This window comes from Acanthopagrus latus, chromosome 8 (assembly GCF_904848185.1).
Source record: "Acanthopagrus latus isolate v.2019 chromosome 8, fAcaLat1.1, whole genome shotgun sequence".
Lineage (NCBI taxonomy): Eukaryota > Metazoa > Chordata > Actinopteri > Spariformes > Sparidae > Acanthopagrus > Acanthopagrus latus.
In genome coordinates, this window is record NC_051046.1 from 8,353,300 (window position 1) to 8,380,096 (window position 26,797).

The window sequence follows — 26,797 nt, forward strand, 5'->3', positions numbered from 1 at the left end:
GCTTTCAGAGAAATTGAGATGTGCTCAGATTCACACCCCTGGATGACCGACGGTCAGTCACAGCAGACAGGTCCAAGAAGTTTCTCTAAAATAAGCATGTGCTGTAAAACTGTGCACAACAGTGCAGCGGCGAGAACGGTTTGGCTCGGGCGCAGGGTGTGGTGGGAGTGCTGGCCTGTGTGGAATGACGGGAATGTGAAAGGGAGTAATGATTGACAGGCAGAAAGCTGAGTCCACTGAAGGGGCTCTGTTATGATGAGGTGACTCCCTCACAGCAATAACCCCTCAGAGGTGAAACACAAACACGTGTCAGCACTGCCAGAGCTGAATCAGGATGAGTATGTGTAGGCAGGAAAGGTTTAAGAATGAGCAGACACATCGCAGGTCGTGAGGTCAGTCTTGTAATAATTCAGACAAAAACATGGTTAAATCTTTTATTCACCTACTTTACTTAAAAATTAACTACAAAGAGGGCAAAGATCACATTTTAGAAACTCAATAAAATGCTCTAACAAAACAAAACATCACATAACACTTCCATTTGTACAGAGGCTAAATTCATCTCCTAAGAAACCAAAATGCATATACAGTGTTTGAATCGAACAGTGGATGTATAAAATAAGCAACACCTGCTGTGTCAACATGATATCAATTGTTAATATACAGTAGATAAGAAGCTAATGGCGTCATACTATCATTGAAAGCTCTAGAAAGCGCACTGGGTTGGCACAGCAAGACAATAAGGACTAATGTGCAGACAAAACTACTTCCCACTTACATCAGTTATTTTCAGTATATTTTAGTTACAAATACCACTCAAGGTCAGTGTTGTAAAGATATCTATGTGACAAACAAAACAAAACATGGCTGGTTTTCATGTTTATTCATCAGTACTGTGAAACTGTGAGAGCCCCGCCATTATTTATCCCTCTATTCGCACATTCTCTTCATTTCTTGTGCTTTTATTCAATTTTCTGCCTGCTTTTAGTTCCACTGGCAGGTACAGTCCACCGGCTCCTGGAAGTTGTACTCCACGACGGTGGCGTTGCGAGAGCAGTACAGTGTGACGGAGCGGGTTTGTAGTCCACTCTCCCGGCAGCATTTACAGAACCGGGCGTGACTGTTGATGTTAAAGTTAAATATAGTTGCAGACGGACATTTCCCATCACAGGAATAGACCGTTACCTGTAAGAGGAGGGGGATAGGATGATGACAGGAGAAGGCACAGGGAATAATTGTAGTTTTAGTTCATAATAATAACTAATAATGTTTAGGATTTAGTTTCAGCCTCCTTCATTTTTTTCTTTTCTCTTACCGGCGCATTGCTCCTGCAGTCGTCTTTTCTAATTGTAGTCCGAATGGCCACGCGTTTGCATGTCTTACCGTCCTCTTTACCTACACACATGTTCACACAGAGGTAAGGTGCATACACACTGACACAAAGTACCATTCAACAGCAGAAACATGAAGATCAAACACACACAGGGAAATGCACAACACACAGACGCTGGTAAATATGTACTCACACACAGACACACTCTTTGATCATTTTACAGAGGAGACCTGCCACTCACACAACTCTGAAAGGCCTATTGAGCAGGGCTCTTTGTTGCCCAGCAGTAGGAGTTTGCTTTGATTGACAGTTGGGTGATGGGGGGCAATGTTCTCACAGAAGAGATCCGGCTCTCCTATTGGCCACTGACCTGAATTTAACCTTACTTTTAAGCCAATCAATGCTGGTCAAAATTATTTGTTGCAGGGTTGGAATGTATGAAAAGAGTAAGATGATCTCCAGCTTTTTGTGAATGGATGAGTGTGTAAAACTGGTGTTAACACTTTGATTAGTGGAAATATTCAACACTGCATATTGTCTGAAGAAATGTGTGTTGAGATTTATGCAAGGTTAGATGCTGTTCATGTTATACTATGTAGGGGGTTAACCACTGATGGAAGAAAATAACAAGACAAGACACACATACACAAAAATAGACTCCCACACATTCACACAAAGCTGTCAAGTGAATGAGTCACTGTGTGTCAGGATGCCAAAGCATCACAGTAAGTGGGAATAGTGCAAGGTGATGGTACCTGTGTCACAGTTAGTACTACCAGTGGGAGTTACGGGATTAACAGTAAATGGCAAAACACCCACTCCAGAACCTGGGAGCATCATCGGGACCGCAGCCATCCGGTTTCAAAGAACGTCAGGAGGACACACACAAGGTTAACGTTTGGTTCACAAAGCATTGTTCAGTGTCACACACAAACACACAGAGGACGGAATCAGTGCAGCTGGCATGCACATGGTTTTCACTTCTTTTTTGGGTCTCACCGGGCAGCCAGCCAAGGAACTCAGCCATTTGACGTACTACAAAGAAAAGCTCAGCAGGGCCGACAAACTCTAAACCCCGAAACTTCTCGCATCCTCATTGGTAGAACGCTCACCGTGGAGCACCCTGATTGGCCAAACTACAAGGCCACTGCTGAAGCAGGCAAGCGGGCGAGGCTGCAATGCCGAATCCCCAGAGAGACAAAATGTCACCACCGCATGTTTATTAAAGACATAATTCACACAACATGAAAACAACGTCTTTTGTAAAGTAGACATGTAAAACAGCTCATAGGTCATCATCTGGAAACCACAACTTCAGGTAGTCGTGTGTTCAACTATTCAACTGTTTCCTGTGTTGAGTTTTTTTCATCAAATATTTCTTCTGCCTGAGCTGTGATGGCACCTGAATATGTCAACAGTAGGGCTGGGTACTGACTGAACTCAATTCTTTTAAGGGTATCAACTGAATTATGTCAGTACTCCCGAGAACCAGCTCATGTTAAATAAAACTGTGTCAAATTTCGTACCCGGGAGTTACTCTAGATGACAGAGGAACTTTGACAGAGTGAGAAAGACAGAGAGCCAGGTTACAAACTTTTCATGGGAAATACATTTTAAGTGGGGCGTTGGCAACTATATCAGTGTCAAAAAGCTCCAGCAACAATTGTAATAATAATTACAAATATGATAACTGTGCTTTTTTCATTGTCTTGGTTTATGTTAGTTTAACACATTTGATCGCATTAGTCACGCAGTCAAGCATCATTATAGATCCCAATGCTTCTCCTGGTCAGACCCGGCCCCCTCTGCCTCTGATTGGTTGTCTTTGTTGTATTGGTTGATTAGGTTTAAGAATGGGGAGTGAGATTGGTTAGGGTTGGAGAAACACAGTTGGATTGATAACTGTTTCATGCTTTTATCAATTTTCTTATGAGTAAAATGTTCTTAAAAAAATGTTGAAATTGAGACAAAAATTGAGACAAAAAAAGTTCTGTTGGAGATCAGTACCAACTTCCAGGTACCAGAAGATTTAAATGTGAATGGTACACACGCCTAAGAGGATTTGAGGACGAACTGAGAAAGCCAGGGATTGTGGGAAATGTAGTGTTAGGCCAACCACAGGCTTTATCTCCACCCTCTACAACAGGCCACACCCCCAACCATTCAGCCAACAAGCCCATCCACTGCCAGGCAACAAGGCGCTCACCCCACCGATTGACAGCTCAAAGCATTACCCGTAACACCAATAAATCTCGAGACTCACATGTCTTGCAGCAGCCGTCCACGTAGCTCTGAACTATGCCACCATTCTGTAGGAAGAAAAAAAACAAAATGAAACGGAAACGCCATTCAAATAATCTTACAGTGTCCAAACAAACATATTAATATATAGTATTACTTCTGCCGATAAAATGATTTACTGTTATCAATGGGCACATGAGTGTAGACAATAAATGGTTTAACCTTAAATATATATATATATTGTCTAATGTTGTATAGTTAGAACTCCTGACCTGAACACACTCTGTGTCATTGAAGGGCGGGCAAACCACCCCAGAGGCCAGTATCACAGCTCCCACTGTTGTTTCCATACAGTCATACCGTGTACAGTTCTCCACCCAGGAACTCCCTGCCTGCACACACACAGTCCGAATCAGTACTGCGCCAAAAAGCGGAGCACTGAACACGTGTGAAAGTGTTTGGTCTTACAGCAAAAAGCTCTGCTGTTCCGTTTTCATTGGTGAAAGTACAGGAGATGTTTTTACAGGAGCCGCAGCACACCTGAGGGTCTGTGGATGGTACGTACACTTGGTGCTAAAAAGATGAGGCCCGAAGTGAAGATTAGTGGATGAGTCAGGGTGTTAAAGCTAAGCTGAACAGATAAAATCTGAAAAAAAAAGCTTCTTACTTATAATCTAACAAAAGGTGTTGAATGTGTTTGATACATACTGATCCACATTTCTGGGAGCAGTTGACGGAGGAAATTTCCATAGCGTAGAATCCAGAGTCTGGATCTCTATGATGCTGGCAGTGGACGGTGTAACACAGCTCTCCTTCAAGGTACTGAACAAGAGACTGGCCTGGGCCCAGCACTGTTACTCCTTGGAAAAGACAGACCTCTGCCTTCTCTAAACATGTAAACATATGACAAAATCATTATAATGTCATTGATGAATAAAATGTTTTTTCTGTAAATATGAAGGTGGCCGGGAGCCTAGCAACTGAACAGTATGCAACCATGGATTAAACAACGTCTACAGCACATCTATTGTCACTCTAGCATCAGTTGTGTGTCTGAGAGCTGTCATGCTTTCATTGCACCTACGGCATGTATGCTGGGGACAGCCACAGTTGGTGCTGCTGTCTGGAACCTCGACCAGCACCTCCCCCTGAGAGAAAACAGAGTGCTGACTTAACTGAATCTGCTCACTTTTTCTTCCTTGGAGCAAAAACCTGATTAGACAGTGACTTGTGATGCAGCTTTTTGCTGACTTACCACCTGACAGATGGGGAGAGATGTGTCCTCACATTGGCATTCTGGGAGTGAAAGAGAGAAACTTGTTGAAGATGAAGTTAATCTTAGTACGTGACAGGCATATAACATCATTAACTCAGCATACACAGATAGGATATACTGCAGGTGTATGCATTTGTGTGTGTGGTTGAATATATATGAATATTTCTCAGCAAGGCCTTTGTCCCCCTATTTGGAAAAGATCAATTTTTGAGTATATGACATAAATATTCATCAGCTATGTGTGTTTAGATACAAGTATACAGCATGACCTTGTACTTTTTCGCTACCGTAATCATTTAGTATTTTCTTCAAATTAAATTCCTAAATGTATTCAGACTGCTAGACAGGTTGACCATCTTGTGTCCTCAGATTTCATGGTTTATAGGGAAGGGAAATTGTCAACACATTTAATTACTTCAATTTAATTAATTACTTTAACTTGTTTTCTCCTTGTTTTTCATGTATTTCTTTGTTTTGATCAGATTGCATTTTTTTTAAGCTCCGTTTGTTTGCTTCTATTTGTCATTTATTTTTTGCTGTAACAAAAGTGTTTTTGAGGGGAGGTCAAATGGATAACTTTGTGGCTTCTTGTCCTCTCCTGACACAAATCTTATTATCTTTATTATCTGGATTTTATGTACTATTTTGTGTGTGCAAATAAAATAAAATAAAAACAGTTTGAGTGCATACCACAGTGGTGCTGTGGGCAGCAAAGCCCAGGGACAGTAGTCTGAACCACAGTGAGCCCAGGTGCACAGCTCACAGTTGATTCAGGGCACAGGTTGGCATCACAGACTGCAACACATTAGAGAGAGTATGAAAATGGCTTTAAAGACAAAGGTACAAAAACAGACATATGCACAATATCTCACACACACAAACTTACCACAGTGGTACTGAGGACAGCAGCTGTTAGTGTTGTTAAGATCCACTGCCAGAATTTCTCCATGTGAACATGTTGGAATTGGTTCAATGCATGACTCACACACTGCTCACACAGAAACACAAACAATGCATTCAGTTTTTGTTTTGCTGTAATTGATGGAGGTGTAATAGATGGAGAAGTAGCAGAAGGCCAACCACACACTAAAGACTTCGGAATTGAGTTGGCGCCTGACGTATGAACTATTAAAAAGCTTACCACACAGGTAAGAGTAGCAGCAGGTTTTTTCCCCCCTGACCTCCACTAGGAACTGATCTTCCCTGCAGTGTGGGGCAGACACAGGAGGGCATGCCATGGGGTCACACTCTGAGAAAGACCAGTCACAGCAAAACAATTAGTGAAGGCCACATATAAAAAAAAGAGGTGACAAGGAAAGTGAGGAAAAATTAAAGTTTGTGCTCACCACATCTGTACTCTGGGCAGCAGGATAGAGCGCTGTAACCAATCACGAGCCTGTTCCCATTTTCACAAGGTGGAGCTTCGCTGTCACAGATGGTCATGTTGCACTCTAACAAGTAGTAAAGGAGAAAAAAGAAGTGGAGGAAAAAGACAATTTGTTATATTCACTCTTTATGATATGAATCTCTGGAATACAGTCTCCAGATGATTGTGTTTGCAGATCAATTTATAAACTCACCACAGATCTTCTTTGGGCAGCAGGCTCCCTCTTCCACCACGTCTAGCACATACTCTCCCTCCCTCTCACACAGCGGTGTAGGGACAGAGTTGCAGTCTGGCTCGACAGCCACCACGGAGCCATTCTCCATACACTTGTATAGACAGCAGCTACGAGCAGAGCCGTTCCACACCTCGCCTGGGGCCCTGGGGTTACCCTCATTATCGGTGCACACTGGATACATCAGAGTCAAGTAAATACGCTAATGATCCTGCTATGAGGTATGTGAGTCGAGGAGTAATATAAAGCACAGGCCACAACTTAATCAGACTGTCTGACAGTGCAGTTTTCATCACAGAGACATGTAATTACTCTGCCACTCACCACAGCGATCCTCAGTTACACAGTAAGGGGAGTCAGCACGGTGCAAGATGGTTCCACTGCGGCACACACACTCCTCTCTGATGAAGGAGCAGGTGGTCTCCTCGTAATACTCTCTGTTCAGACAGGTGCGACTGGTGCAGGTGCTCACACATGGCTGATACTCCTTACCAGGGGGACACCGCAATGCTACAGGATGACAGGCGTTTAGCAATGCATGAGCAGATGAGAAACACGAATGAGTGCATCTACACATGTAATTTCTTTGTCTCCTTACGGCAGAAGTTGTGTCGTCTCCAGCTGATGCAGACTTGATGCGTGTAGCAGACCGCCACGTATGCCGCCAGAAAATCACATTGGTGATCCTTGTAGTGCAGGTCGCCCGCCCAAATGATGTCACAGAACTGCTCCGGAGTGACCTGCAAACACACATCCAGGCTAGAGTCACGGAGGGCTTCAACTAATGAATATTGTCTTTATTGATTTAACGGACTGGATCACACATTAAATGGTTTATAATTTTCTTACAGTGTCGTGAATTGCTTGTATAAACCCCAAATCTGCACATCTCAGAGGCTGGAGCCAGAGAATTTTTGACATATTCATCAGCTAAATGACTCAAATGACAAATTAATTGTCAAAATTGTTCAGTATTCATTACCTCTTCATCATGATCACAAATTAATCAACATCTCTTTTCAGAACTAAAGTCATGGCAAAGTAACTAAACACATGCTTCACGATCGAGCTACCTTGCCATGGCATGGTGTGAAGGCTCTCTGACGGAGCATGGACAGACAGGTGGAGCAGTCCCCGGTGGTGCAGTTGTCACCAACCCTGCGCGTGTGTTCGGTTTCATCTGTGGTGTGAACTCTCCAAGCCTGTAGGAAGAGCATCATGTCTCCCAGCTCTCTGACCACTGTGCCATTGGGCAGCTTCAGGTCATCCTCTGGATTTCCATCACAACAACCTGACATGATGGGCAGACAGATGTTTGGTATAAGTATGTGTGTGTGCAAGTTATATTGCTGCATTGACAGTGAGCAAATGTGGAGTAAGATATTGTGTGTGTGTGTGTGTGTGTGTGTGAAACCACCTAATTAAACCAAATGGCTCTCGACATCTCAAATTGTCATATCCCATAATGAGAGGAGTCAAAGTGATGCTGCTGTTTAGACACTAAGCCTTTAGGTGCTGATAGCTGGCACTTAGATAAATGAGGCTGGTGCTGATGAAGTCAATGATGTTGTGTGTGTGTGTGTGTGTGTGTGTGTGTGCGCGTGTGTGTGTGTGCGTGTGTGGACTCACCACACAGGCCTCGAGTGGGCACAGATGAATTATAAGTTGTGATGTACTGCAGCACCATGATGCCTGTGCTGTGATACCACTGTATGCTGACCCCACCAGGCGTATGGATCAAGTACATGCTGCCCGTGTCTTCCACATAAAGAGAGTGACGGGAGAATGGAAGGCGAACAGGTCTGTAGTTCACTGTCACCTGGAAACAGATGGACACAGAGGCACACAAGACCCGTGTTATTCATGTGGGATAAGTTGAACTCTTGGCAGTAAATCAGGCAGAGATTCACCTTGCGATCCAGTCTGTTGATAATGATTCTGTAGGAAGAGGTAGTGATGTTCAGCTTCTTAAAACACAAACCAGATGTTCCACCTGTTGGACTCTGTGGGGTAGTGAAATTAGAAAATATAAAGATTAAATAAAGATAACATTTACAGGAAAAGTAACAGCTTTTGATTATGATGCAAACATAAATGTAGTGAAGAATAAGAAATAGTCTGTACTTACTGTTCGTCTTATGGAGTTTACGCTCTACAATGAAAACAAAACACGTCAGAGAAAAATAGTTTAAATGTCACGTACCAGAATTCATATTCCATTATTTTTTTCATACCTGGCTGGTCGGACATTTCTCCACGGTGCCAATAATAGTCTCTCTGGGCAGGTTAACCAGGATGTAGGAGCCATTATCGTACAAGGCCACATTGTTGCCATCAAAGGTGATAACACGCAGGTCTGACATCACAGTGCAGCGACCTGGAAACAGCAAATTGCATCAGTAAAACTGAACTGAGATCACAGCAGCAATAAATTGATTTTAATCACTATTAACATTTGAGCTTACAGGGGCACTGCCACTGTGGACAGCAGGGGTCTGTGTTGATGAGGATGGGCATGCCCAGCAGACTGCACTGGGGCTGGGTGGTGTTGTAACGACAGTGTAGAGAAGAGTTGTGAAGCAGCAGCTCTCCATTAAAACAGATCAGCTCAGCACACTCATCAATACGGTAGGAGTACGGAGGCTGGGGAGACAAAAATTTTCATTTGCACGTTAATATTCTAGTCTCAGTATCGACTCTTTATTACTTACTGCCAACCTGAATAACAGATACAGATTGTATATGGACTCATGCGAACAGCAATAATTGCATATTGTTAATTTAAAGTTTTACAAATTTTAACAATATTTTTACTTTACGTCTGCTTTTCCTAATATGTCAAAACACAATGTTTGCAGTGAAGAAGGTCTATAGACGCTTGAAACCACTGTGAGTAAATCCACTCATGTATATAATCAATTACATAGCAAACCTAGTATAATTGTCCCAATTTATCAATTTCAGTACACACACATTAATCTTCAAGGTGTTTGTGTGCATATTTATGAGCAGTGTGGCTGTATTTTAAACTACAACAGCAACACTTACCGTACAGGGAGAAGTGGGCAAGAGGAAAGGAAGTGTGGTTGATGCCTCCACTGTCATCGGTGAAGTGTCGGGGCTGGTGATTATTTCTGTGGTTACCGGCTCAGTAGTCGGCTCGATGGTTGTAGGAGGTGGTGCTGTCGTTGTCACAACTGTTGAGGTGTCTGTTGGAGTGGTGGTGTCTATAATGATGGTTGTTTCTGCTGGTGTAGGTTGAGGTGTGGTTGTAGGTACGATCGTGCTTTCAGGAACAGAAGTGGGGGCAGTTGTGACGACTGTGGTGGGTGGTGGCTGTGTGGAGGGGGAGGTTGGAGAAGGTGGGGTGGAAGTTACTGGAGATGGTGTGGTAACAGTGGTGGGGGTCGGAGGGGAGGCCGAGGTAGTGAAAGCGACAGTAGTAGGTGATGGAGGAGAGGAAGTCGAGGGGACTGTAGTAGCTTCAGTAGATATGATGGAGGGTGTAGTCGTGGTGACTGTTGTAGTGACCCCTGTGGTTGTCGTAGTTTGAGTCGGGGTCATTTCAGTTGTGCTGAGAGTGGTTGTCTCTGGCTGGGTTGTTGGAGCAAGAGTGGTAGAAACAATAGTGGTGGTGGGAGGGGCAGGGGTAGATGGAGTGGTGACACGCTCAGTGGCTGTTGTTGTACTGGGAGTAGTGGGAGTGGTAGTGGTTGTTGTGGGCCTGACAGTCGTGGAGGAGGTAGTTGTTGCTCTGGTGGTTGTTGTAGTTGTGGTTGTAGTGGCAGTGGTAGTAGTGGGGGTTGTGGTTGTGGGCCTTGTTGTGATGGTAGTAGTAGTAGTTGTGGTTGTTGTTGGTGGTGGTGCTGTGGTTGTTCTGTTGGACCGCGTCACATATGCAAATGGTGTCGGAGTTGGGGGAAGGGACACACCTAGTGGAAATGATTAATATCAAAAGTGCATATTTTGTAATGTTATAAAAACAACTCTTGAATAAAAAAAACAATACCAATATTTTTAAAATGGAATTTTAAAGATTTTTGAATACTCTATTGAACTCACAGTCCTCTGTGTAGACGCATCTTCTAGTGACTTCATCAAGGACCATGTTCTTGGGACAACGTGGGAAGCAGCCCTCCACACTGCAACATACACAAACAACTTCAGCACCTGAGCTAAACATAGATTATGTTGTAAAATAAATGCTTTCAATTAGCCAGGCCTCTTACGGAGGCAGAAACTGGCAGCGTGTGGCATCTGGGTCACTGCACGTGTGGACACAAGGGCTCGCACAGGCCTGGTATCGCCACTCACACATCATACGGTACGGTATCACAAAACTGCTCTCTGCCAGAGGAGAGAAAAAAACATCTGATTAGTTAATTTTGTTTGTATGTTAATGTGTGTGTGTGTTTTGGGTTCATGCATTTGTTTCTGACCCTCCAGTGTGAAGCTGCTGCTGCCTTTGAAGCCCTCGGAAGTGTCGTATCTCTGAGCTTGTGCAGCAGTGTGTGTTAGTGTCAGAAAGATTCCAGGTTGGCCGACAAGCTCGAATGAGGTGTGACCTGGCAGAAAAAGCCCCTGGTGCTGAATAAAGGTCGCCCTGCGACTAAACTCTGCCCTTCGACTCCAGCGCTCCATTTGCAGATGGCTGCGCCCTGACACAACAAGGAAATAGTTTGGTCTCTCCGCAGACTCCAGTGACACCACAGGGACACCTATGAAAATAAGAAAATAAGGGTTAATGTACCAAAAATACAAAGAGTTCTCACATGTGAATGTGCAAATGAGGATGCTCACGCGATGTTCTGTCCTTCTGCAGGCCTGCTGTGACCATGAAGTTGAACATGAGGCCTGGGGCAGGCAACTGTCCTGGTCTCTCTCTCACCAGAGGAAACACTGAGCTGCTGGTGCGATTCACTCCAAACATTATGTCATTAGAAACAGCACTCACCAAGGAAAATGGGCCATCACCTAACTCTGTGGGGAAGGATGAGAGGAAATGAAGATGGTGACAAGCTAGCGGGGAATCGCTGTGTGTAAGGTTTGGAAATGACAATCAACAAAATAGCTCTCGCAGAACGATTTACTCACAGCCATACATACCTTGATTATAGTATTCACAATCATAGGCTGAAAGAGAGCATTTCAGAAGTTATAAAGCATTTCTCTAGCACTGAGATAATCTGCATAATATGTGCTATGAGCATGTGTGTGTATATATGTGTGTTTGTACTCACGACAGACAGAGGGTGATCTCCAGTGTATCGTGACCCCCTGTTGACAGCATTTGTGTGCATATGCAGCGATGGACGTACAGAGACACTCACAGTCTCCCCCACGGTTACAATTGCAAGTGTCTGTCAGGCAGTTCCGATAGAACCAGGCCACATCCACCTGGAGGGCACAAAGCGTGTATAGATGGTCAAACACATATATCCTGTATATATACACACACAGGCACAAACATTAATTCTGTGAACCAGGCCAAATCTCACTGGGGGAAACTAGGGGAGGTCTTGTTTAGAGGATGAGTAGTATTCAATAATTCAGACAGTGAAAGAGTGATGAGACATCAGGACAAAGCAATGTGGGTCAACCTCTGGTGCAGAGGGGATCAGATTAGCTCTATGACAGACAGACAAAATGAATCAGCAATGAGTTGGTCTGACCAGTGGCAGGGTGAACTGGGCATCTGAGTTTTTGACACTGGCCACTGTAGTGCACACAAACAGCACACTCTATCCCCACAAAACTTAAAAGATGTTGATCATTGATAATTTTAGAAGTGAGAAGGACAAATATTGATTAGGCAGAGATTTGCAAAGGACATATGGCGTCAATGATAGGTGACCAAATGAAACACACCCTTGGCATAAAATGTATCTGGGTTTGAACATAGTTACAAACTTTTGGGACAAAGTCACCACTCAAAAAAAACCCATATACATCTAGTAGTTTTAGAAATGTTAATGGGGGACTGTTATTTATTATTTCTTTAATTCTATCATATCCACAGTACAAATCCCCAAAGCATACCTCTTTGCATTTGTCAACTGCTATAAAAAGTACCTGGTACAGGATATGTACATTTTGAACTGTATGCAGTACACGCCTCCGCTGTCACACTATGAATGGAATCTCCCTTGTCTCGTATGTTTGTCCCTAGTATCTGTCCCTACAGCAAAGTCATTGGCATTTAAAGTTGTCCCATGTTGCAGATAATACAAAAAGCCAAGTTAAGCAACTGTGTCTCTGCAGCTCTCCTCGGATGGGTGCTTTTCTCTCCAATTAGGATATGGAGAAAATGTCAGGAAAGTCACGGAAATATGGATTTTGGCTAACTTTGCTGGTGTAATTAATTCCTACTTCTCTTGTGTTTTGAAAAGAAATCCTAAAGCTGGTGTGATGTACTTACTTCTCTTGTCTGAATGCAATAGGGGAAAAACCTGAATGTGTCCTCTAACCATGACCTTTTCGATTTAATTTTCAGAGCTACTTCTACTCTCCGAGTCTGTTTTTTTGTGTGTGAAACTTTCTTTAATATTACATTACATCACATCTTTTCTGCTAAAGCTTTTATCTAAAGAAACAATTAAAACACATGGACACCATCCAAGATTGCAAGATATCAAACATGCTGAGCTTTCTTTAATATAACAGTTTCCTCTATGAATGAAAACCAATGGCCACATTTTTCTCACTCATCTATTCACAAATTTATCAGGGTTATACAAAAATATACAGTTACATATATAAAGTATGCCATTAACACTTTGTTTGTACCTCTTGAAACTAAACAATTTTTGATAACAAAGGGCACATAAGAATCTATCACAGGAACAATAGTAGAAAAGGGTGAGAAACACAACATTTGGGTTGACTGGAAGTCTAGTCGACTCGATGTCAAATTAGCAGTATTTGGTCTCCGAGCTAAGTTGCAAAAACAAAATATGAAGAATCAACAAGATTCACTTACTCTTGCTTCTTAACAATGTGTCATCACAGCACTAAATTAGAAGGGAAGTAATAGCACCAATTAAAAATCTAATATATTAAAAACACCCATTTGCAAGGATTAATTATCACATATCAATTGTGTTCATTGACTGAAGCTAATGATTAAATAAGTCAAATACGTGTAGTGGGTGTTGGAGTATTATGTTAGGTTTATGGTCGCAGTGCATGTATATACTTGGCTCCATCTGCTGGCCATATAGAGAAATGCTATACTGTAATTAATCATTTGCTGTCGGTTAGGGTTAGGGTTAACCTCTGTTTGTGTAGCTTTGCATCTGGTGTGGTAATTGGTATTTGTCTCTGAGGGACTGTGCATTTGTTAGGATCAGTTAGGAGTTGTTCCCATAACCCCTTCACCAACCCCTACTCCCCATGGCGCAAGCAAGATAACCTTTCTACAGCTGCATTCACTCTGCACGGATGTTTGTGTGTATGGGTGTGTGCGTCACTTCAATGACACTCACCACGTTGTGACAGGGTGCAAAGACATCACTGTAGAGGAGTGCACACTCCCTCTTGGCGTACGGCTGTCTGCCTAAGTCCCCTTCACACGGTCGCTCGACTACGTACTCGCTTTCACACTAAAACACACAAAACACACACACACAGAGAAGGTGATCGAGTGTCTGATTACTCTTAAATATCACAGTGGACTCGAGGGAGAGTAGCACACATAAATTACAGGAGCGACAGAAACCTGGAGAGGAGTGAAAGAGGGAGGGAGTGGGAGAATGACAAAGACAGAAAGAGGAGAGAGGGTAAAGGGAGAATTATTGGAAGAGAGGAGCTGAGCTGATTCATACCTGTCCCAGGGCCCAGCTGTCTCCAAAGGTCTGAGCATTATTGACTTCCATGTGGCTAGAGGTAGTCATATCGTTCACTGTCACACTGTCGAAATTTCCACACAGCCCACTGAGAAGTCCCTAGAAGACAAACAAAAACAGAGTCATCTTTTTGGATTGCTTTCGATACGCCATACAGATATACAGTATATGGTTTATCTGAGAACACTAATAACTCTTTAATTTGCTAAATGTGTTCCCCGTCCAGACCTTCCACTCAGGTCCAGCTCTGATGTGTACAGTTGTCTTGCGGTCCCAGAGGATGGTAAGGTCCTGATTAGAGAAGTGGATCACAGTGTAGTAGCCTGCTTTCCAAAGCTCAAACTCTGACCCTCGACCTACGACAGTGGATGGGCTCTGAGGCAGGAAAAACAACATTAATAAAGAGAAACCACTGGACTTTCATTGATATATTTAACATTTATATTCTTAAAAGCATCAACAGACAAGTACACAGCTTGATCTGTAAAGACAGAGCGTGACTGTGTGTGTATAGTTCATACAGGGTTGCCAGAATTGTCGGTGAAGTAGATCTTCGTAAGTCCCACGTGAATGACCAGTACTTTCATGCATACAATGCCGCTCTCATAGCAGTCCTTGTTTTGGGCAACAATGGAGACCTCGGTTTCTCCTGCACTCTGGTGAGAGGGGAAGACAAAATATTACTCTCGTGAGGGAGGGAAGCCTTGTCCGCTCCTCTAATCTCATCACTGTCCCAAAATAAAAACAACACAATGTTTGTTTGTTTGCTCATAGTTTCCCCTTTACGATAATCACAGGGAAAGATGCAACATTTGAATGCCACACAACTGATTCAAACTTGGAGTTTGTTTCTACCTTTTGAGGAAACAGCTATTCTGGTTACATGAGAGGTGACAAGAAGAGGAAGCAACTCTAGGCTATTAAAACACATCTCTGACCTGCTTCCCCATTCTTTTCAGGTCTGTACGGTGGCCGGCAGTCTGCTGTGTCTCAATTGGAATGTCTGTTCTGCTAATTCTAATTCTATATCCCTGGGAGCGCAGGAGCCCTGGGGTTTGAAGTGAACACTGGTCTCTTTGTGTTGCCACAGCTTTGCACAACGTCTGCTAGCATTACCACGGTGCAAACCCACCAGCACACACACACAAACACACAAACACACAAACACACACACACACACACACACACACACACACACACCTTAATCTGCTCTAATTAAAAACCACTCACTCTTCCAAGATTAGAAATGAGCTTGGATCTTCTTTCCCAGATCAAAATCAGTCTTGGCCAGGAAATGTGGAGGATGCTCCTCCTTTGCTCCTCCATCTCTCACACACGCCTCTGACACAGTCTGATTAGCATTTCAGCTCCAAAACTGAGTCCATAAGTCGGTTACATCATTTTCCACCTTTATGTGCACAGCCGAAAGTACCTACAGAAATCCTCTCACACACACAGTCTACTCACTTTCAGCAGGTAGACCTGACAGTCAGAGTGGTAGTCATACTCAAGGCCATCGAAGGTGTGGTAGTGTCTGTCGCTGTAGACAGTACACACAGCTGGACATGGTGAGTAGCTGCAGTTAAAATAGCCACGGTGACACACACTGAGGAGACGGACAGATGGATGCACATGAGAGCAGTAAAGAGAAAACGAATGTGAGGCAAATAAGAAACTGATTATTCTTCAAATGCAATACAATCTTACGATCTGACACAGCTTGGTACTAATTTGTTCTAGTCCTACATTGAAAATGCTCATCCTAGTTCTCTGTCTATGGGAAAATACTGTACCAACAGAGGCTCATACCATTTGTAACATGATGTTTCCACAGTTTCTCCAGGCAAGTATTCAAGGCCCAGCCAGGCACAGGGGCAGTTCTCTGGATAGTAACAATCCCCGTTGTGCAGCACCAGCCTTCAAAGATAAAACATGACTCACAACAGGCCAACACCTGACTTCAGACTCCTAGTGCAGTTAATCAATCCCTCAATTCTATGAGTAAAAGGTGTAACCTGAAGTGTGGGAGGTGGATTCACTTGGGAATTTTAGGTTTAAGGCGGTAGAGAAAATCTAAGTAAATATACATATAAAAACTCTAAACTTGTGTTTTTACCAACTAATTACAACCCACTCATTACAAATAATTACTAACACTCAACACAGCTTCCAGGCAAAGACAAGAAGCTCAGATGAAGCACTGATTTCAAGCATTCTTCACAGAATCTGCAAGTTCATTTTTGTACCGTACTGAAATGAACAGAGAGAACTGATTCCCTGGAAGCTAGGAAATCGCTCAAATAGTACGTTTAGCCAAGTGGACTGGAAAATTGACTTTTAAGGTGTTTTAAAGCCAAAAATACCAAACAACATTGGAAGGCTGAAGGTTATTTAAGGCTGAGGTAATTTTACCCTGGAGGGCAGATGCAGCCAGGGATGCATGGTGTAGTTGGAGGGCAGGTGAGGTTCAACATCAGATTACGGCAGGTCGGTGCACAGGCCACGCCTCCTCTCTGCTCGGTGCAGCTGTGATACACTTTCCCCTCTGGACACTCCCCGACCTCGACACTGTCTGGCTCTACATTGTACATGCACACACACACACGCGCGCGCACACACTCAAGAAAATCAATGCCTCAGTCGCCTTAAAAATCAGCCGCAACATCAAGTCATGGGAAACAAGCTACAACCACAGACATAAGGCTCTTGATTTCAGCAAGAGGGACACAGCCTGAAACGGCACTTTGTTGTTGGAACGAACGCGAGCAGGAACTGAAGGGAGGGGGGAGTGCGGAGAGGTTACCTTTTTCCTCTGGCACACACTCCATCTTCCCATTTCTGCACAGGCTGATAGAGGAGACAGGAAGGGAGAGCAAAAGGGGTGAGTGTTTGGGAAAAAGAGTAATGTTATCAAACACAAGGTTAGTTTAAGTGCTCTACGTCTCATTTGACAATCACTCAAGCTTTAATCGCTTTCTCAAATGTATCAGGCACGGTGTGTGACGACGCCACACTGTGCGCAGATAAAAATGTGAGTTTTCACTTCTGAGTGCAGGTCAAGGCCAGTTGTGACTCACCAAGGGCCAGAGGCGCTGAAGGTCACTTCCCCTGGTTGTGACACACCACCCATGGAGTAACAATGACACTGAGACCTGAGGAGAAACTCGAGACATTATTTTAATTACGTTAACTAATGACGATGCTTTCTGTGTTTGCCTGTGTGTGTGTGTGTGTGTGTGTGTGTGTGTGTGTGTGTGTGTGTGCTTCTGCTAAATTGCAATTGATGGCCATCATTACGATGATATATGAAGTGGTGAAGTCTTACAGTTGCACACAGCGCTGGCGCACATCGTCATAGTAACTGTTGTCTGGACAGCCACACCCCTCGGCACAGTCGTCAGGGTTACATATCTCTGTGCTAGACAGACCACGGCAGGACCGCCCACAAGACGACACACAAGCGCTGTACAGCATGCCTCCAAGACACACCACTCCTGTGTACAGACAAACAAACATTTTATATACTGCACACCTTAAGAAATTCTACAGAATTACTGTGAATCATAAGTGTTGTTATCTCGACAACGCTAGTGAATTATTTTCTTATCTCAGGAAAACAAGCTTTGGTATCTTGAGATAACGAGATAATCAACCCATTATCGCAACAAAAGGTTGTTTCCTCCTTTTATTTATGTTTATCAGAGATCAGCAGTGCTACACAAGCATGCATAGTTGGTGTCTTGACAACTGAAGCAACTGATTTGAGATGAAAAGGTCAGATTGAGGGGAGTATCCATTATTGATCAATGCCTACACTCAGATCATTCAGATCAGCCCTCGTCTTAACAGTAAGATTAGTCCAGCCTTAACTTTACCTTTAGCTTTACTTCACTGAGTGTGATACAGTGATCCTGCTGAGATTATTGTTCTTCAATTAAACATATTTAATCTTTTATCATTTTGAGTCATACACTGGGGTATTTAAACACTGTAAAAGTGACCCAGAAGCCAACACTCACCACATTCAGAGACTTGTGATCTGAAATCAATGTTGACTCCGTGTTTGGAACAGAGGTAAGCGTAGTGGGCCAGTGCTGTGCACAAACAGCTGCTCCCACAACGACAGGCCTGGTAGCGGCACTGCTGCTGGTAGACGTTTGGACTGATGTAGCCATGACATGGAGCAAACACACTCCCCACAAGCACCTCACACTGTGATGCATAGAATACTAAAACACACAAACACAGACACACAGACACAGACACACATCCAACCCTGATAAACACATTCCAAATTCTAGTCTGAACAAACTGTGATACCCCTCAACTAAAACCTGTTTAACTCACAGTGCCATCCAGGAATTAATACCCTGTAAGATGTCAGGATGTGCAGTGCAGTCTGCAGAGCTGCATGGACATTTAAGCCCATGAAATTTATCCTCCTTATGTGAGGCACTCTGTAGCTTGATTTCAGGCCAGCCCTTCCATTTTCCTTTCCTTTACTAAAATATGCCTTAAATAACAAGCACACACAACATAACACAGACAAAGAGGAAGACATTATTACCGTTGTTCTGGTTCATCTCACATGGGTCTACAATGGGCAGGTTGACTGGAGCGACACAAGCAGATGAAACCTTCCAAGCATTGGCATGAAGCTGAGGAGTGCCTTCTATCATACCTGCTGGAGACCTACAAACGCAAATGTAGTCAGGAGAAGTGACACTCTCAACATTGACCTATTAGTAGGAAGTAATTCCTCACAGGAAGTCATCTCGTAGGTTTCCATTGAAGGTTCCACAAAGGCCCAGAGTCTGTCCACGCCAGTGGCTGTCCAGCTGCAGGTAGACCCGCCCCCCTCGACCATCATAATGCAGCCTCAGACCAAACCCTGCCTTCAGCATTGTAAACACAGAGGTCAGCTTCCGCACCTCCACTGCATCTACGTACCCAGAAAAAAAAGTTTATATTACAGCACAAACAGGATTTTCTCCAGGTAGATCTGTCTGCATTTGATTCAAAACATAAGCCCGTTGTGTATCACAGAGCTTTTGTGAATCCTACCATCAACATAGGGCAGGACAGGCGCTGGGTTGACACCAATTATCACCTCCCCCTCTCTGGTCAAAGTGATCTGATGATTCACATCTTCATCTAACACCACTGTCACTGACTGAATACACACCTGTTGCTGCAGACATACAGAACATACACAAGGGCAAGTTACATCTATGTAGAAAGAATACTGCAGGGTATGTTAAGTGTCTGTGCAGCTGTATTCAAGTAATCGTGGACGCTACCTCTGCACAGGTGGTGTACTGCAGCGTGACGGTGAATCTGCTGCTGCTGCGGCTCTTGGCCAGGACATACTGACACGCCCCCGGTTGGAGGAACATCCTACCGTCAAATGTCGTTACAAAGACGTCACCTATCACTGAACACTCCGCTAAGGAGAGAAGAAGAGGTACAGGAATAATACTGAGTTCACAGTTCCCCCCTTGAGTAATGAACTACTCTGAAAGCGTGACCTCACCTGTGCAGTTGTTCTCAGTGCAGTTCCACACTCCCCCCGTGCACACGCTAAAAAAAGAACACACAGTAGCTCAACAGCACACTGATAAAGATACAGTACCTGCTCACTGGTGATTATATGTCCACACTCACCAAACACTACATCCTTGTTGAAGCACATGTCCTTGTAGATAGGAGGTACCATGGTAAACGCATGGACACTGAGAAACAGCGATACATGTTCCATTTTGCAGGATAAGGCCTGTGGGAAAGATGATTAGGAATTTAGATATCAATCTACTAAACATAATTCAACAGAAATTATGAAGATTACTTAATACCATCAGGACAGTAGCAGCCATCCAGACAATGTAGGTTGGTTCCCAGACACTCTTTCTCAAATGTACAGGTGGGTGGACAGCAACTGATACAGTCTCTATAGACAAAACTATCCTCGCAGCCATCATCTACATGAAGACACACATCTGAGTTTCACACAATGGCATATTATGGAACACAAACATGGACTAAATGTTGACTTTTTACATATGTAGTGTGACATGTCATGTATGAAATGAACGCCATTTTCACTGAGAATGTGGAGCTACGGTGGAAACTTACTACAAGAAGGGAAACTGTCTCTCCACTCTCTTACTGGATATCCAACATGTGAGCAGGCTCGGGTGTACTCTACCAAGGCTCGACAAAATGTTTCTTCGTCATCAGATCTTAAAAAAAAACCAAAAGGTTTTCTTTTGTAACTGGGCTTACACTCAACAACACAGAGAAAACAAGTTAAAAATATATAAAATATATCAATAATCAATGCAAATGTTTTGACTTACACACAGAGGTCAGACACACAGCTGGCCACAAAGGGATTTGGGTCTATGTTTTCATGACAGGACAGAAATGGGAAGAAGAGAAGTGCACTGCATTTCTCTATGGCATCCTGCGCAGATTCACAATTAATGCAGAGTGGTATGAATATAATGTACATAATAGAGTAACAGAGGTATAAACAAACAAGTAATAATAAAAAAGTAATAAAGTGTACTGTGGTGAGCCTAATTTTTCTTAACACATTTGCATCCTTTGGGTACATTACACCGTCAACATTCAGCCCTAGTATATACAAAAATTAATACTGAACAGACAAAATGTTTCTGTGGTTCTCACATCCATGTCTGACTCAGAATGACAGGGCCCGTTGAAGTCGAGATCTACTGAGGGACAGGCTCTTTCATGAGGCAGGTCCACTGCCCAGCTGTTAGCAAACAGTGCAGGCTCATCTGTCCGAATGCCTAAAACACAGCCAACACATATGCAGTATGTACAGTATGTAAACCTAGCACACAGGCTAAATGATACAGATAGAAATGCAGAATACACGGGGTAAAGGTACTGTCCAGCTACACAACCATTTCTGTTTCTACATTGTCACCATAGACATTTACATTAAACATAAAACAGTCTGATAAAAAATAAAATTTAGCATGAAGTGGAAGTGTGATTTAAACTGTGTGTACATGCCCTGTTTCCATGGAAGCTTAATAGCCAGAGCCTTTCCACTTGTTTACTCTTTCTCTGCGCTCATCTTCACTCTACAGGACAACTCTCTGCTCAAACAAGTAGGAAGCTGCAGTTCATATTACGGGTCACCTGAAGAAGGACTTGCTCCTCACAGCTATTCATACCTCAAACTATCAGTTCTCCGCTATCCTTCCACTCTGCTTGTTCCAGCTCCCACCGCAAATATAATTGGTTAGAATCAGTGTTGAGTGTATAATAACAATAATTGAGGTGAGTGGGTGCTGAGAGAAGGGATAAGAGGACGAGGGGCCGGTTGGGCCAGTCTTACCGCGGGTGGTGGTGAGGTCATCGCCAGCAACGTGGTTGAAGTTCCCACACAGGCCACAGGGGGCACCCTGGTGCTCCTCGCTCATCTTCAGGTAGACACCCGAGCCTCCATCCCAGGCCAAGGAGAAGCCAAACACACTCTTCACCAGCAAGTAATCAGCCAGCCGCTCAATAAACACACCAGCGATAGTCTGAGGCAGACTTAACCTGACGGGCACGTGAAGAAGGTGACAAAGTAAGTGAGCGCTTTGAAAATCATGCTAATAATTCTCTATTGTGACTTTACGCCAGGTGTAGTGAATAACTGTATCAGATATCATACAATTTGTAAATTGTTATATTGTTGTTCTGTTCATGTGATATCTATTGCATGTCTGTCTGTTCTTGGAGAGGGATCCCTCCTCTGTGGCTCTTCCTGAGGTTTCTTCCATTTTTTTTTTAAAGTTTATTTTTCTCTGAATATGGCAAGTTATTCCTCACTCAAATCAAGGGTCTGAGGACAGAGGATGTTATCCAATGTACAGTTTGTAAAGCCCACGGAGGAAATGTGTGATTTTGGGCTATATTAATAAAACTGATTTGTTTTTCAATTTAACTGAGTTGTTTTTTCCCTACAGTTATGTAGCGAAATTTATTTGTTGAAGACTCAAAGTTCATCTCTTTTTTTATTGCTTTCTACATCTTTACCATACCTGCGGCCTCCTTGGTGGACCTGATATCCAGAGATGTGGATCTCCTCTTCATTTGGGAAGAACAGACTGAGAGCTCTTGGGCATGAATATACACTCCCATCACACACTCTGCTGTTGTGGACCTACAGAAACAAGAAAAACAATCACAGAGAATTTTTTTTTTTTAAAGTGTCAGACTGGGGGAAATCATAGAACTAAGAGGGATTAGCCACGATCTGTAACCAACAACGAACAACAACAAAGCCACTCGTCTGACACAAATGGTTTTGTGATATGCCCTCTGAAGTGCTGCAACAACTCAATTTAAATTTTGATTATGAAACAAGGTATGACAATGACTGAAAGGGACAGACAGTCAGAGACACTTTAGGAGGTAGGAAGTTAACATTATTTTTGGGCTGAAAGGATGAGGCTGGTGATATAATATTTACAATGGTGTGGCTTATTGATCTGTGTTTAAAGGTTTTTAGAACACTAATAAGTAATACGCTATATCAGGCTTTTGTTAAACAGTCAACTCTGATTTACAGGACAGACTTATTGTTAGGTTTGGTCTTGTCATGAGATTTGAAGGCCATAAAAGACCAATAATTATGACCAGACATGTTCAGGCTGTTGAAAATTAGTTTTAAATGCAACGTGACCTAACCAAGAGAGCCCACAAAGACTCCAATTCCAAAATTTCAACTGCAGAGTATCGAACAAGTCAAGAGGAATGGACATAAGAAAAGCAAAAGGATATAACAATTACAACATATGCTCTGTATAAGAGTTGTACAGGGTTGACAGTAACTGCTAATTGGCATGAACCTGCTGTTATATAACCATCACCATAAACTACTACTATCTATCGCCTGATTCCAAGTATTTTGGTTGATTAAAGCACTTAAATACCACTTTTTATCACATGACAATACAATATTGTAAAAAATAAAAAAGGCCAACTAACCTGCATACATGAAGGTTAAATGCTGATTGAATATTTCATTTGAGAGTTTTGATCTGTATGCTCTTACCCACACAGTGTACTGTGGTGTAGCTGAGTGGCAATCCTGGGCCAGAACGTAAGAACAGGTTCCAGGGAAGAAGAAATAGATTCCATCAAATGTTTCGTAGTGGTGTTGACCCCATGACCTGCAGATGCCGTCTCTATCCTGGCCCTGGTTAGGTACTGAGAGGAAAATGGGCAATTCACTCACACAAGAATCTAGTCATGATGAAGTGGATCAGTTTCATGTGATGACACAAATTAATTCCGGCAGAAATTGACACTTTTCTGAACTGAGAGAGCAAGTCATGCATCCTATCTCTTTTATAATCTTTATGTCTTTCATCATCTTTTATTTCAGTGAACGTATCAGCGGAAAATGAATACCTAAATTTCTAAAAAGCTCTTTGTTTCAGGAATTCCCCACAGCTGCCTATGCCAAAATGCTGCCTAAGACCACCCCACAATGTGAAGGGGTGGGAGCTGGTGACAGTGAGTCACATTTTCTAATTTTATCACTGAGTGGCTTGTCATGTTTAAGGAAATCTGAAACAGTAGAATGTTGAATAATACAGCTACTGTATAAGTAAAAAATAAAAACAGAAGGCAATAATTTAATTTGCAAGCAAACTCTTGTTCTCGAGTCCCTGAAGTAATCTCCTGTATCATCCCCATCTTTGCTATATGAATGACTGAGCCTCTTGATAATGCCCCTTCCATAACCAGTCATGTTACCAATTAACCTGTTTACCTGTGGATTAATCCAAACAGGTATTTTTCCCCTGTCCCAACCTGTTTAGAATGTGTTGTTGAGGGTGATGAGGTGAAACATTTAATACATTGTCTTTGTACTGTTTTCAGTTGAGAATACGTAAAACAATGATCACATTCCTCATAACTTTTTGGAAGCGGTCTTGTATAAATACCAACGTTTCAATCAAGAGAATCTTCCTTCATTATTGATTATTTTCATAACATGTGTTCTGCAGAAACAGCTCTGTTTGCCTGATCTTAAAAATCTGGATGGCAGCTGGGAAACTTGATAATTTTCTTTTTTGGGAGACATCTTGTTCTGACCCACTTTCATGGTATGTTTCCTGAACTTGATTTTGATAAAGATGCACATAGTCTATTTCAGAATTTCATGTCAATCCTCACTTCAGATAAAGGTCCCTCAGGAAACTATACTGTCTCCAACATGTGTGTCAACACTAAATTAGTCTGCTGAAATGAAAAAATGCCTTTACAATAATTATGACCTCAGATCTCCTGATATACTGTATAAGGAGTCTGTTCAGAATATAGAAACCAGAAACTCCATCACTCAGCTCTAACCCTATTACCTTAGTGCAAGTGACTTTATATCTGCTGCTGTAGGGAGTTAAGTCTGAGTGTGTGTGTGTGTGTGTCTGCGTGCGTGCGTGTGTGCGAGTCCGTGCACGAGTAGGTGGGTGGGTCAAGTTTTTTTCAACGATGGTGGGTTTGTATTAAAATCAAAGAGATTGAGAGAGATCCGGGGAAATCTTATAATTAATACTGGAGTGTATGCAGGAACTGTAATTAACCTTTGTTGAATGATTGGAGGCTCTGATGCGCACACACAAACAATCTCATACACACACACTCATTCCTTAATAGCATGGTAACGAACTAGTCTGTTGCCGAACGGGAATGATGGTTGTCCGTCAACAATGAGTTGGCCACGTGAAAGAGATTCTGAGGAATCTGAGCTTGACACCAGACATGTAGGTGTGTGTCGGTGTATTACTCACTGATCTGGCAGCGGTCTCCCAGTGCCTGGAACTGAGCACAGTCACACACACCGCCTTCCTGACACCAGCCACCATTGAGGCAGCCGCAATATTCTGGGAAAGATCCGAACAAACTCAAGTTGACTTGCCCAGTCTATTAGGGTAATGAAAGGTTTAAGTACTCTAAATGCATTTACAGTCACAGTAGCGTATTTACCTGAAGAGGCATCTCTGGCTGTGTAGTTATGTAAAATGCTGCGTGACAGAGTACCCTCCGACAGCAGGGGTCTGTATGTCTTGGAAAACGAGAAAACAACAAACACTTAAGAGTAGTTCCTTACACAATCTTTAAGCTTTAACAGCATTAATGACACTGTGCTGTATCATTGGTGTAACTTCTGCTATAAGTTGAAAGTTGCGTCAGATTGAGTGGGAGAAAGTGTATGTGTTACTGAGTGTGTCTCATTCTTTACAAAGACAGCTTTGTGTCGGTTAGCGTGTTGTGCGCATGTGGGTGCCCTGACCTCCGCTGGTTCTCTTAGGTGTAGTGTACCAACCTCCTCCCCGAGGAGATCCCGTTTCCTCCGAAGTGCATTAGCCCTTCTGCACACACACAAACATGCACATTAGTGGGAAGAAACAGTCAGAGGGGAGACTTAAGTGCACTTTACACCACTTGAATTCAGACTCCAAACTAGTCGTTACTGAACCCTTACACACACACACACAAGTGTACAAGCGCACACACTGATGTGCACACACAAGACTCTGGCACACACTCTAGTGACAGAAAGAGAAAGTGCCAATGCAGGCATCAGTGTAAGCCTATAAAGACGTATGACAATTAATAGTAAAAAAAATATATATTTTGGGGATTATTTTTTGGTTTACAAAACATTGCTTATAGTTTGTCCACACCAATTATGACAGACATTCATATACTTAATTTCCTCCTTCGACTTACCTTTGTAGTCTTCCTTCTGCCACTGAAAGTCGGCTCTGAGCTCCTGAACACAAAAAAAAAATACAATAAATATTCAGTTATGAAAACCCTGAAATCTACATGTAAGTAGATGAAGACTGAGTTGTCTAATTAGAAACATTTTAGTTATCAGCATCTGTGTCTTTGTAATGATTTAGCAGTTAGATGCCATGTTGGAACACAACAATATTAAAAGGCAGTATGGATGAACATTTATACAATAGGCTTGCATGCTTCTGATATTCATAAAAGCATATAATCTCTGGCAGATACACCAGAGAAACAGAAAGATAGGTTACTTCAACAATGTTAAAAAAACAAAACAAAACAAAACAAAAACAAAACAAAAAAAAAAACACCGTGATCTTCAGAATCCCCACTAGCTGCGGTAGACTTATCAATATCCCTGACTTTATATGATGCTAATATATGTTCATCACAAGACATCTTTAGCACTGTGGAGAAGTAAACCTGTCAGACTCACCCTCTAGTAACAGCAAGTGGGAGATTGAAAACGACATAAGAAGAAATCGTTTCACTGTCCACTTTAAGTTCATCTCAGAGTCCGAAAGGAAGTCCCGCCGAAACGTTAACGGTGCATCTCAATGGTCCCGGGAGGAAAGGGTTCAGGATGTTTGGTAGCACCGGGACGATGCTCGGTCGTACCTGTAAAACCTACCTGCTGGCGAGACAGCCCCCC

At 42.8% G+C, this 26,797-nt stretch overlaps 1 protein-coding gene across 2 annotated transcripts; it reads right to left on the bottom strand.

Annotated features, from left to right (window-relative positions):
* Positions 1–420: 420 nt before the first annotated feature.
* On the bottom strand, positions 421–26,720 carry otogl (otogelin-like). 2 transcript variants are annotated; one of them, XM_037107684.1, is made up of 57 exons: positions 26,582–26,720; positions 26,080–26,122; positions 25,673–25,718; positions 25,333–25,411; positions 25,137–25,229; positions 23,393–23,547; positions 22,377–22,498; positions 21,686–21,891; positions 21,004–21,128; positions 20,670–20,776; positions 20,446–20,552; positions 20,166–20,291; positions 19,978–20,086; positions 19,847–19,893; positions 19,614–19,759; positions 19,378–19,504; positions 19,078–19,255; positions 18,881–19,005; positions 18,333–18,542; positions 17,639–17,807; positions 17,391–17,465; positions 17,117–17,160; positions 16,726–16,891; positions 16,123–16,230; positions 15,781–15,919; positions 14,835–14,969; positions 14,542–14,688; positions 14,293–14,412; positions 13,954–14,070; positions 11,710–11,866; positions 11,576–11,602; positions 11,270–11,449; positions 10,909–11,187; positions 10,699–10,816; positions 10,532–10,611; positions 9,518–10,401; positions 8,935–9,112; positions 8,704–8,846; positions 8,598–8,621; positions 8,380–8,472; positions 8,099–8,288; positions 7,543–7,760; positions 7,068–7,209; positions 6,794–6,979; positions 6,431–6,643; positions 6,197–6,301; positions 5,992–6,099; positions 5,737–5,838; positions 5,541–5,645; positions 4,830–4,870; positions 4,659–4,722; positions 4,283–4,461; positions 4,043–4,147; positions 3,847–3,966; positions 3,597–3,642; positions 1,316–1,395; positions 421–1,185 (listed from the first exon to the last, which is right to left on the bottom strand). In XM_037107684.1, the coding sequence occupies exons 1-57, from the start codon at positions 26,652–26,654 to the stop codon at positions 985–987; spliced, it is 7,812 nt and encodes a 2,603-aa protein (XP_036963579.1). In that variant the 5' UTR covers positions 26,655–26,720; the 3' UTR covers positions 421–984. The 2 variants fall into 2 exon arrangements, with proteins under 2 accessions (XP_036963579.1, XP_036963578.1); XM_037107683.1 differs by having other exon boundaries at positions 25,640–25,718.
* Between the last annotated feature and the right edge of the window lie 77 nt (positions 26,721–26,797).